Below are 13,425 nucleotides of genomic sequence, written 5' to 3'. Positions count from 1 at the left end.
GTGAGAGATGTCTGTATTTGTAAATAAGCTACTGTTTGCTAACAAGTTTGCTGTATCAACTGTGTTATGCGACTCTAATCCAGTACACGTCTTTTTGTCAAATTCAGCGCTCACATACCACACATTTAAGGTGATGATATGTCAATGTTGTGTTCACAGCTTGTTTCCGATGCCCCCAAGTAGCCAAAACAATAAAATAAATAAATAAATCAACTATTGCAGGTTTAATGGAATAAAAAAATCAACGCACAGTGGCTTTAAACCAACCAACAAGTGAATCCACAGTTTGTTCCAATTATCATACAGTTGCTACTGTAGGTCTTTAAAGCCTTGTAAGTTGTATGCATTGTAATTTATTATTCATCTGACAGGTGTAATATCAAAGAGGGTTTTGACGTAGATCTAATCTATGTATGACAGATTAAAATGAACCAGGATATCATTGAATGTTTAGGAATGACAGCTGTAGGATATTGCAGAGATATTCATGTCAGCATGTTTAATGAGTTACCATCTGTTCACTGTGTGGTTGAGTTGCAATGTGAAGGGAGCTGAGTGTGTGTGTGTGCAGTGAATGTCTTGACAGGAGGTGGAGGTGAAACACAAATTCTCCAAGTTGTGACCCATCTTTATGTAACTCCTCCAGTCTGTGGTGTCTTCTCATACAGACTGAACAGACAATTGTCAGTGAGGATTAACTACCAGCTCTCCTGTCAACTCTGTCTTTCTAAAAAAGATAAACCAATTTTAAAAAACTGACGCCTTCATCACTGAGAGGAAAGCTGAGATGGAAGTAAACAATATTATGAATTTTCTGCGGGAAGTTATAAGACAGCTCTAGACATTCAAAGAAAGAGATTATTTGTACTAAATTGTGAAATTTAGGATATGAAATGTTTATGAAAGTGTTTTGAATTTTGAGGTTCAGTGGTAAGTATTGTCACCTCACACCAAGAGGTTCCTGGGATTTTGCATGTTCTCCACGTGTCTGCCTGGGTTTCCTGCAGGTTCTCAGGTGAATTGGAAAGTTTGCCCACAGTGCAGGCGTTTGTTATTGTGACGACTGTCTGCCTTATTGCCCAGTGCCTGCTGGGATATCTGCAGTCACCCACGATTCAGACTAAGTGGGTATAGAGAATGGACATTGGGATTTTGGGATACCCTTAAAATGCAGCATACAATATTTGTATTGTACAATACTGTACAATGCATATATTGCAGTTTTTAAAGGGTAAGTGGTCATTTTCAAAATTTTTCTTATTGTTAACAAATCCCATGAAAAGACGAAAACCAAGATGAATTGAATGAATGAATTTGTCTTACTAACAAGTATTTGTGTTGTATGTCGTTGTGTTTGTATGTCCAAAAACACAATGAACCGTACTTTATTTTTAGTCAGTCTGATATACATCGCCTGTGTATTAATGTGGGATGGAAATTGTTCACAACAAATACAGAATTTACTCCTGTTGGAGAATCTTTTTTTTTTTCTATATGAACTGCAGTGCCCAGCAGCTCTGGGACATTTCTGAGACTAAAAATAAAATAAACTATATTATTGTGAGCTGTTTTAAAAAACTAAAAAGTCTTCAGTAAGAACCAATGGACGGGTATAAGTATTGAAAGACGGACTAACACATTGTTGGTTGTGGTCATTTCAAGGGATTTGTTTGCAATAAAGGTGTCAGTATGCTTCAGTCAAAGTGCTGGTATAATGGTTGAACAGCATCTGAAAGCCCCTCTGTCCCAACACCTTTCCAATGTCAGAATTTGGGAGGCTACATCTGACAATTTCTGTAACTTTCCAAAACCAGCTCTCTTTCCCCATTCTTTACACAATTGCTTCTGTCACTTTGTACAAATGTACAAATGAATGCAACACCATGAATGCCTTCCAAGAGAGATTGTCCAGAGTGTGTGCTGTTATTTGAACGATTATCGCATCTGTCCCTCTCTATGACGGACGGTTTTTCACCGTTCAGGACAGCTATAAATGCTTTTGCCTTCAGACATACAGTGGTGTAAAAAAGTGTTTGCCCCCTTACTGATTTCATATTTTTTGCACGTTTGTCACACTTAATTGTTTCAGATCATCAAACAAATTTAAATATTAGTCAAAGATAACACAAGATAACACAATGCAGTTTTTAAATGAAGGTTGTTATTATTAAGGGAAAACAAAATCCAAACCTACATGGCCCAAAAAAATAAGAAATCAGGAAGGGGGAAAACACTTTTTCACACCACTGTATGTGGACAACACGTCGTGCAAACTAGTTCTTTTCTAGCATACCCCAAGCTTAAGAAACATATAGAATAACACCAGTTTTAGCCAAAGAAAATGTCAACTATCCAAAATGTCAGTTTTTCATGAACAAAAAGAATCTGAATAACTGCACATTTCCCAATAGGTTTTGCCATGTTCATGACTTGAGTAAAATAGACATTTTTCTGAATTCATAAAACAAACATGTCAGATCTGAGCTGTAGTTGAAACATGAAAATCATCAAATTTTGACATGACACACCACAGTAATAGGGAAATACAGTGAACCATTTGAAACCTTAATGTCTGAATGGTGCATTAAAGACTTTCTGTAACATGAATCACTTCAACACTTCATATAAAGACCATTTTAATAAAAGAAAAGCAGAAAATTGCCTTTGTACATACAATTTATTGTTGCTTCACATCTCAACACCATAGCCCAGTAAGTCTCTTTCTCTCTGTCATGTTGTGTTAGTCTGAGTACATATTTTCCAGCCTGTGGCAGACTTTACCCTGTACTGTATCTTAGTGACTATGTTGTGAGTAATAAGTGCTAAATCCATCTCTCCAGCAGCAGAGTTAAGACCTTAATAACCTTTGATGTCACTGTCAGCCTCTACTCTTTAACTTAGCCTCATGTACTTGGCACGCACACACACACACACACACACACACACACACACACTCATCTGAATCACCGCACTACCACCACTACTACCACCATCGACCTTACCTGCTCTTCTGACAGGCGGAGCAGAGCCAGGCTTTGTCCCGCTTGTTGTAGACCCGGCAGGCCTTGCAGACGTTGTAGTGGCAGTCGCGGCACTGGCGCTTGGGGTTGAGCAGGAAGGTGAAGGCCGAGCAGCAGCGGACGCAGCAGCGCTGGTTGAAGCAACTCTGCCGTGACAGCAGGAGGCAGCGACTGCCCTCCTCGTCCAGCTCCTGCTTCAGTTCACTGAGGGGAGGAGGCGGGAGAGAGAAGGGATGGTTAGAGAGAGAAAGATAGTGAATCCAGAAATGTGTGTGTGTGTGTGTGAGAGAGTTATACAAAAATCAGGAAAAAAAGAAAGAACATTTAAGTCTGGGAATATGTGTGAAAGTGAGCGGGATGCAAAGGGGAAGATATAGTTCCTCTTTGTGGATAAAGCAACAGTTGTGGGTTTACAGATTCAAATAGGATGATTATTACAATCAGAGCATGGAGTGCACAAAAACACACACAAACACACAGCCAGCCGCACTGATCCTCTGCCTCCATTTAATGAAAATGGAGCAGAAATCAAAGTGGTTTCACAAAGTCTGTCATTTCATCATTTGAAGGTAAATGATGATTGAAAAATGCAGAAATTTCTTCTTAAATGTACATTATTAATTCCAAGGTGGTGAAATGCCATCAGAGCTTTAGCTAAAAGGAAATTCTCATTCATAAATTTCTGACTGAATATTTAAGCAGAGCATTTATCAGTTCACATTCATTTAAACGCTGCCTGCTGTGCTCATGTAAAGGTTAAAGGAGGAGACTGTGCTGAATAATACAGTGTGTTTTCCTCGAAAGCAGCAGCAACTTTTCTGCCTATATTAGTATCATGGACATTTATTATTGCCTGAGAAAACAGTCTCACCACAAGGTCCATTAAGTAGCTGTTCTAGAGCTTTTCAATCATATGACATGATCTTCATCAGCAGATCTCATGGGATTGCTCAAATTCCCATTTTTATTCACTTTAAACCTGCAATAATTGATGAGAAGTAAACTTGTTAGCAAACAATTGCTTATTTACAAATCCAGCAGTTATGGAGAAACATTATCATTTATTTGGAGTCCTGTTTCTGGCCACCTTATAAATTCAAGTCCAATATTAACTCTCTTGTACCTCTGTTTTTGGTCACTACCAACTCCTGAGGCAAATATCTGGCTCTTTGGCGCTGACAGACAGCAGACAGACACAGTTAGAGACTACCTGGTCAACACAGTGGAGCATTTAGCAGCTAAAGAACCAGATATTTCCCTCAGAAGTTGATAGAGACCAAAAACAGAGCTAAAGAGAGTGAATATTTGACTTACAGATCAGAAATACGACTCCTAATGTTTCTCCGTAACTGCCAGGTGTGTAAATAAGCAACTGTTTTCTAGCAAGTTCACCATATCATCTTAAAAGGTGATGATATGTCAGCGTTGTGTTCACTCTCAACTCAGTTTCTGAGGTCAGGAATGAACTTTTAACCTCAGATTTATCTCAGTAACATACAGGAAATGCAACAGCAAATGGTAACAAGCATAATCTCAAGGTTTCTTGTATTTTGCAAAGACTTGAACAAAAGAAAAGAGTTAAGTAGACTGAGAGCAAAACATTGTTCTCACTACATATCTCACGCACTTACATGTTAAATGCTAAATTTTAACATTTATGTGCACATACTGCTAGTTTGTCTGCAAAGAAATACTACTTAAAAGCACTGAAGCATCCACAAACACTCACACGTGAATAGTCACATACAGTACATCTCAAACAGAAGCTTAAAGAAATTACAGTAGAAAAACAAGATGGATGGAAGCAGAAGAGAGACAAATAGAAACTGGCGTAAGTAGCACTGGAAAGAAAAGCCATTATTTTCACATCAGGACTACAGGAGCATCAGCCATGACTGAATCATTTATAGGTAATTACTGCGAGAGACTGATGGAGTCTGACAACACGAGGACAGAGGTAGGGAAAAAAGGAACACTGTTGATTTAATTTCAGTTTTAATTGAATACAGACTGTAAAGTAAAAATTAAACGCTTCATTCCCCGTTCCCTATATCCAGACTGTATTCACTTGAGGGAAATCCACTTCCAGAAATGGTTGTTTTAGATTGTATTGGAGTGCACTGTATGTGTTTTATGAACAAAAGAAACTTGACAAATAGACAGAGAATTGTACATGGACAGAAAAGTGGAAACCAGCGATAGAAAGCAAGAAAAGACCTCAAAGCGGCTTTAATACACATCTGATCAATCTGGAAATATTGAAGAATGAGAATAGAACTAAATAATACACTATTGTTTTCTCTATTAATCAATTAATTGTCTATAAAATGTCAGAAAGTAGTTAAAAGTGGTCCTCACAATTTCCTAAAGCACAAGTTTGATGTCTTCAAATGTCTTGTTTTGTCCAAAAGGCAGCTTAGAGTTCAACCCAAAGATATTGTAAAAGAAGAAAGAAACCAGCAAAAATTCACATTTGACGTGTGAATTTTAGGGATTTTTGCTTAAAAGCATCTGAAAAATGTATTGATTATCAATATTTTTGCCAATTAAATTTCTGTCTATCGATTAATTGATTAATCATTTCAGCTCTACACGCACATATGACTTAGAAGTTTGCCTTTTTAAAAGCCACATTTCTTGAACATTAACGCAGGCAGTTCTGACAGCACTAACCTTTAGGCCACATTTTCTGTAACTCCAAGCTATAAAAATTTAACAGTGTCCCTCAGATGCCTGTCTGACAGAGAGACGGCTGCCCTCTCACTACAGCAGTACACTCCATTACTGAAGCTCAGTGGATGGTATAAATAACTCGGAGGCAGACCACACACACACACACACACACACACAGTCACAGTAAGATATTCACTGCAAGATGCAACATAGAGTAACATGCATAACTATACGTTACATGCACAACAGTATCCCATGTAAAACACACCTCTGACTCAGCAGGACAAAACTGCAGCTAAGAAGCTAACAGTCAGTCATTCATGATCTCTCTCTCTCTCTCTCTCTCTCTCATCTGAATACATAAGAGACATGAAACATATATGTTCAGCAGCTCACTCTGTACAGTATCTGTAGTGCAGCTCTGTCCTCACACACCCTCATCTAAAGGAGCTTTCTAGCTTCAGGCATAAAAACAGAACAAACAAAGAGGGGCTCAAGCTGTGTCAGCTACAATAACCCTCACAAAAAGTCTGTTTCTTGGTGATAAACTGATGTGACATCCACTAATGTGTGCTTGCATTTGTGTGAATGTAAATTAGTTTATTTTTCTTGTGTTTTTAAATTTATTTTAACAGGGATCTGTTTTTTCTTCTTTTAACATGAATATTGTCATATTGTTTATCATACATAATGTTGTCTGTAATCTTGCCATGAAAATGTAACTGCTGTGCTGCTTTTGAACAGTAGAAACAAGGAAGCTTGAGACTGTGGTTTACCCTGGGACTATAGTTTAATGGGCACGCTCCGTCTTGATAGCTTATGGTGATTATTTGAGTCGAGACAAGGACTTTGTTTTAATGAAGGTGAGGGTGGAATTAGATTGTTTGCTCAATGTCTAGTGGCTGAAGTTAGGTTTGGCCAGACATCCACACTTCTTCTTTTGTTTCGATCAGTTGGATCCTATTTCAGTTACATCAGGTTTTGATCCTTGTAAAAGTATGTATAGGAAAGTGTTTGTATGTTGGTGAAGTTTTTTAAAGGATTCATTTGAATATTGTATCAGAAATATAACACAAAGATTCAGTGACATTAAAGTATTTACCATAGTATTACAAGTATTAAAAAGTAGTAAATGAGATAAAAGATGGGGTTATGTATACATATAATAATAATATATGATAAATAACATGTCAAATAAATATGACACTATGAAAAATGCATAAGAATAAAATACAGAAAAATATATAAGTGAATAATTGAACTACTCTTTATAATAATAATAATTTAATTCTTATTTCATCATTGTTATTTTCTGCAGGGGGACATGTTATTGGTTGGTCATAAAAAGTTATACAACTATGACCGTAAAACATTTTTGACAGGGAAATTGTGAAATAAAAATGCTGTAGTTCATTGGTTTATCATGCTGTTTTTATTCATATGCTTATTTACACATGAATAACGTACACGCTTATTTGTATGCTTATTTAATTTATTTGACATTGGCCATTTTGGACTTCCACAGCGTACATATTGAGTAATATTATAGTAATATCTAAATAAATCATTGCAGAGGATTCAACAAACAAATCCAGCCACGTCATTTTGTCTTATAATTTCTTGTCTGTATTTTGTTATTTTTATAAAGGTTACACTGGTGCTGTAAACTTACTGTAATACTTACACCTGCAATAACTGATTTCTTTGGCCACTTGGGGGCAGCAGAAACAAGTTGTGAACACAACATTGAGATATCAAAACCTTTTAAGTTGATATGACCAACTTTCTACCAAACATTTGCTTATTTACACATCCAGCAGTTATGGAGAAATATTATTATTCATTTGGAGTCATGAGTGTGTCCACCTGATGAATTTAAGTCTAATATTCACTCTCTTTTGGCTCTGTTTTTGGTCTCTAATCAACTCCTGAGGGAAATATCTGGCTCTTTAGCTACTAAATGCCCCACTATGTTCACAAGCTAGTTGCTAACTGTGTCTGTCTGCTGTTTGGTGCTGAGCAGGTAAAGTACAGTGAATTTTTAGAGCTTTTTTGCTGAAAACAGCCTGCTGGGGCCAAAAATGACACTATGAGAGCGTGGGAAAGAACCAAAACAGCGAAGTTGTGGGCCAGACTGTTAAACAATGAGCTGAAATTGTGCAATTTAATTTCAGCTGGACTAACTGCACCACATCTCTTTTTGTGTCATTCGTTTTGTGTATTTCAGAATTTATTTAAAACTTTTACACTGATGCTTTGACCTTTGTGTATCATTGAACACAATTTCACTTCCACACTTCCTCTCTCAATCAGCCAGGATTAACGTCCACGTTAAGGCTCTGCATGTGTGTAGGGGTGTGCGTGTGTGTGTGTGTGTACTCCGGAGGTGCAGAGTGCCAAGCAGAGTGTGTGTGTGTGTGTGTTTTGTGCTGTGTATGCTGTGTGTGGGCGGGTGGCACAACAGAGAAACACATGCCAGCAATCCCCAAATCATCAGGTGCAGTGGCAGTGAACCAGCTCATGTGGTTTTTTCCTGAGAACTTGTTATTCTGCTGGAAGATTTAATAAGAAACACAGTCTGACATTTGTGCCACATCAATATCACCACATTTTATAACAAATTCATAATCACAACACAGCCAGTCTGCTGCTGAATCTAGTAGATAGTTCTTGAATCTAACAAATTACTGGATTTTTTTTCAGGAATACCATAAAGCTGATACACTCAGTTGCCCGGTTATTAGGTTCACCAGGCTAAAACTAATGCAGTGTAATACAACAATAAATATTACCTGCATGAAGGTTGTAATGCTCAGTTGTTGTTGTTTCAACTGTTTTAGAGAGGTGTTGATTTTGTAGTGTTGTTAAATTATATTGTGTTCTACTAAGAGGTTTCTAGAAAGATGGAGTACTTAATTAATCCAGATGGCAAATAACGCTGTTACAGCTACAAGTCGGATGAATCACAAAACAATGAAATAAGGACACTCAAGGAGGTCGAAAAGAAAACACAATTAAAACCATAAAAATAGACAAATAGGGTAAAAAGTCTGAGAATAGAAACTTTAATGCTATGTGTATGTTTTTGCTGTTCACTGTGTGAGGCATGTCAAAGTTTTTCTGATCCCGATAAAGACTAGCACCATATTCTAATTTGTACTGAATATACACACTATTCTTCAATTTAGTCTGCACTCATTGATATAAACAGGGTGGACAGATGATAAAAAACACCTGTCAGTATAACACCACAAACTGCATCCACCAAAATTACCATGCAGTTGAATCAACACCTCTCTAAAACTGAACATTATAACCTTCATAAAGGGAGGATTTATTGCAGGACTGTTGTATTAGACTGCATTAGTTTTAGTTAGGTGTACCTACTAAACTGGCAACTGAGTATATATGTAACTACTAAGTGTTGCCTTATTTCAGAGATTATAAGAGATTGCTGTTCATTCTTCACAATTTAAACAGGATTACAACGGATTACTTGAAAACCCTGAATACAGATTATAATAAATATGTACACGCAGTGGTGTAGTGGTGTTTAATTAATAGCACTGTAAATTAAGCCTGGCAGTTATAATAACCCACATGAATAGTACATGAATCTTGCTAATGTCATCATAAGCTGTTTCTTCCCTTTTCTTTGAAGAGCATATTATTGTCTAAAGCACTTATATTGTTGCAACAATCTACAGAACAAGGCAGGGCAGGTTTTATCAGTTCAGTTATAAACTGGTCACTGATATTTCAGTTATCTTTCACAGGCACCTTTACAAGATTCATTGTGCAATGATGCAAGATTAAAGCCAGACAGTTTCTTACTGCATGAGATAAAGGGAGGTCCACTTGTGCAACCCAAGCCACAAGAAACAGCAGCAAAATTCAACACTGTATTCATCACTCATCTGTATTGCTTTCTAAACTTAGACTCATCACTGTTTGACATTCAGTGAGGCTCCTGGATTTCATCTCAGGGGGTGTCAGTGAAAGAAATTGAAAAGCAGGATGCATGAAGTCAGAGCCCACCTAACAACTAGAGAATTGAGGAAGAAGTGATACAATCTGCATGACACAAGGAATTTACCACATAGTCAATGTCATACATGTCAATGTACTTCTGCTAAAGAAGGGTGTTTAAGTGTTTAACAGATTAAAAATAAAATAGGCCTTCGTGGCCTCTTCACAAATGAAGAAATCAGTATGAATGTGTTTAAAAATGTCCTTCTTTGAGCCAAATGTCAGCACAGTCATACCTGGTACAGTAAACAACAACAAGATTAGTTGTAAATAAGCACCTTGCTTGCCACGCTTGTAGTTAGAGAAAGTGGAAAGCTCACCATGTAATCACTTTGGGTAATGTCACATGGAAAGTTACAAAGTTAACCCCGACTCATTTATAGCTGAATTTACACACTGGAGGAAAGTAACTGAGTACATTTACTCAGATACTGTACTTAAAGGTGAGGTATGCGATTCTAATCCAATACACATCAATTCAGTGAATATCTCCTCACGGACCGCTAGCTGTCCGTTCTGAAGCCCTGGCTCTGTAAGTGGGAAACAAACAAAGTGCCACACAACACTATTCCAGCCATGATGTGTGTGTCAGGTGACGTTAAATGACTTGCCCATGGACATTCAGCTTACTTTCCAGTTTGCCAAGGTATGCTGGTGTGCTGGCTCTGGGAAACCGTCTGGTCCTCTCTGCATGTTAGCTTCGCAACAGCAACTATAGCAACAGTTTACTAACCAACAACCTAGCTAACGTTAGTTACATTACTTGCTGTGTCGTTGTTCGCTCTATATCATGGTATTTGTCATGGTATTGGATTTCTCCAAAATCGTATACCCCACCTTTAAGTACAATAAGGTACTTTACTTCCACTCACTACATTTCAAAAGGAAATATTTTACTTTGACCTAAAGTGTAGTTACAAGTTACTATTCAGATTCAAGATTTCACATAAAAAAAACACATGCTTATAAAATAAAACACATTATTCAGTATCAGAATCAGAAATACTCTATTGATCCACGAGGGGAAACGCTTTTGCTACAGCAGCTCACTATCACATCAGTGCACACAGGAATAGAAGTACTAGGCAAAAAAATATAATACACTATAATACAGGTGAGAAAATAAATAAAGTACCAAGTGGGTATAAGTATAAAATAAAATAAGATTAAAGATTAAACCAGCGGTTCTTAACCTTTTGACTTGTGTTCCTTAACAAAACCCCCCAAAGAGGTAAAATTATCCAAAAATTATGCCAAATATTTCTAGTGACCTTTAGGATACATGTGGCCTGAAGTTGAAAACCACTGGAGGAATCTACCTAACTGTCTCTAAAGTAGATAAATTAGCTCCACCTCGATCAGCTGCAACAGTACAATGCTACAAATGCAATGATGCATCAGTATTAAAAATCTAATAATAACATATAAAGGGGCAGAACAGGGGACATTCCATCTGCAGAACGAGTACTTTGATACTTTAAGTACATTTTGCTTATAATACTTCCATATTTTTACTCAGTAGGACTTTGAATGCAGGACTTTGACTTGTGACAGAGTATTTTTACATTATTGTATTTGTACTTTTACTTAAGTGAAGGATCTGTGTACTTCTTCCACTACTGTATTTACAGATATTGATAGCTCTTGTACTTTTTGTAGAAAATATGCTAGAACCCTTGTTTATTTGGGGGTTGTTGTTTGTTTGTTTGTTTGTTTTACCTGTGAGCCAACTTGTGATGATCTTTATTGTTTTCTAAAGCCTCCACACAGTCCTTTAACCTCTGAGACATTTTCTTTTGACTCACAGCATCAGTCACTTTACATAGTAAATGCTTTTATTCTAATGGCGAAATTATTTCTCTACAAGCCTTATTTGATCTATTGATTCATATGTTTACCTATGTACCTCTTTTTTCCCCCCCTCTCACTGATATTATAGTTTCCTCTTTATAGTTTGCAATTTGGTTTTAAGTTAGTATGTTACTTAAAAAGGTGCCCTGTGGAGCATTCTAACGAACATTTAAAATCCTGTATTGTTTATATCCATGTTTACTAGCTCACAGTCTTCTTCTTCCCTGCCTTTGTTGGCGCTTTGTTGTGTTTCTTGGCACATTACCGACCCCTGTTGGTCAGTGGAATAGTGTGAGACCATTGGTAGGACTGTATCGCATGACCCACATGCGCCTGTATGCGCGTCCTCGGGCGCGTGCATAATATAAACAAAATGAGGACCCACTCATAGAAAAACAGCTCTATAGTGCTACAAGAGGTCTAAAACTATTATCTACTACTACTACTATCTTAACTATTACTATTATTATTTTATCACAGAGTTTATCAGCATTGTTGAGAGCATCTGTCACTACAACAAATATCCCAATATATGAACTTCTATATTCAACTTTAAATGAAATTTTCCAACTAATTGTCACGTAGGAAAGACTTCAGTATACGATGGTTGAGCCAAATTCCACATTAAGGCATTCCTCTGTTTGGAAATTGGAAAAAAAGGAAATTACAGCCATTAAGTTTATCTTGCATGTGTGGTCCAATCTTTTGATTGGGTTCCCTGATCGCTGAAAGCCTTTGTGGTAAAGTAAGCAGAGGAATAATGTTGTGTGAGGGAATAAAGCACGAGAAGCAAGTAAAAGAGTCACGAGGAAATTACATAACCATGTTATTTGTACTTATTTTTAAAAAGCAGACAAATCATTTCCCACTATTATGTACCCCTCGCACTCTCAGACCAAACTCAGGTTGATATAAACCAGAGACTCAGTTCAAACACACCCAATTAGCATATTATTCATGCATAGTGTGTTTGGGCTCTGAAGGCAGGTTAGAAGTTTTGAGGAAGCTGAGTACAACAGGAAAAGGAGGTCACTTCCTGTCCAGTGTTATGAGGACACACTTCAGAGGCAGGATGGGAAATACCCACAGAGGTCTAAAAATACCTCGAATGCAAACTGAGCCCCACATAATTAAGTTACCGAAAATAGGTATGTGAATATATACTGTTTATACAATATATTATATTGTAAAGCTTCCATTTTATTCTGTTTTCATTATTTGGCTTTATTTATCTCGTGACTCACAAAAACAATAATGTTCTGAAGTTCATCTGAGTTAGTCTAAAAGCATCTGTGATCAAAAATTAACTGATAAAAATTAAAGCGGCTATATTTGATATTTTTATTATAACAATGAATTAAATGACAATGTGAAAACAATGTGATAACATGAAAGGGGTCGCTCATAGTGATGAACCTACAGAGAATTTTCACCTTCTCCTTCTTGCATAGCTAAATCTGCAGATCCCCTCGGCTTTACGGAGCTTTAGCTCATCATTTAGCTGTCCGACCCACAACTTCACTGTTTTGGTTACCTCTCACTGCCATAGCATCATTTTTTACCACAGCAGGCAGCTGTTTTTAGCAAATAATATCTACAAACCTACTGTATTCTACCCGCTCAGCACCAAACGGTGGACAGACATATTTTGACTAAAAACAGAGCTAAAGAGAGTGAATATTGGACTTACATTTACCTGGTGGCCAGAAACACGACTTCACCATGAATAATAATGTTGCTCCATAAGTACTGGATGTGTAAATAGGCATTTGTTGGCTGTCTGCTCAGCAGGTAGTGTACAGTGGGTTTTTAGAGCTTTTTAACTGAAAACAGCTGCCTGCTGTGACTGAAA

The 13,425-nt window shown here is 37.2% G+C and overlaps 1 protein-coding gene across 1 annotated transcript in view; it reads right to left on the bottom strand.

The window, feature by feature from the left end:
- The window catches only part of myripa (myosin VIIA and Rab interacting protein a), a gene marked incomplete in the record, with an annotated part of 34,073 nt that overhangs the window by 18,646 nt on the left and 2,002 nt on the right, over positions 1–13,425 (bottom strand). Inside the window, 1 exon segment of the mRNA XM_044221074.1 lies at positions 3,003–3,230. Coding sequence (XP_044077009.1) covers positions 3,003–3,230 — 228 coding nt within the window.

Source organism: Siniperca chuatsi, linkage group LG13, assembly GCF_020085105.1.
Source record: "Siniperca chuatsi isolate FFG_IHB_CAS linkage group LG13, ASM2008510v1, whole genome shotgun sequence".
Taxonomy (NCBI): domain Eukaryota; kingdom Metazoa; phylum Chordata; class Actinopteri; order Centrarchiformes; family Sinipercidae; genus Siniperca; species Siniperca chuatsi.
The sequence above is the reverse complement of the archived record's forward strand: the minus strand, read 5'-3'. Positions and strand labels throughout refer to the sequence as shown.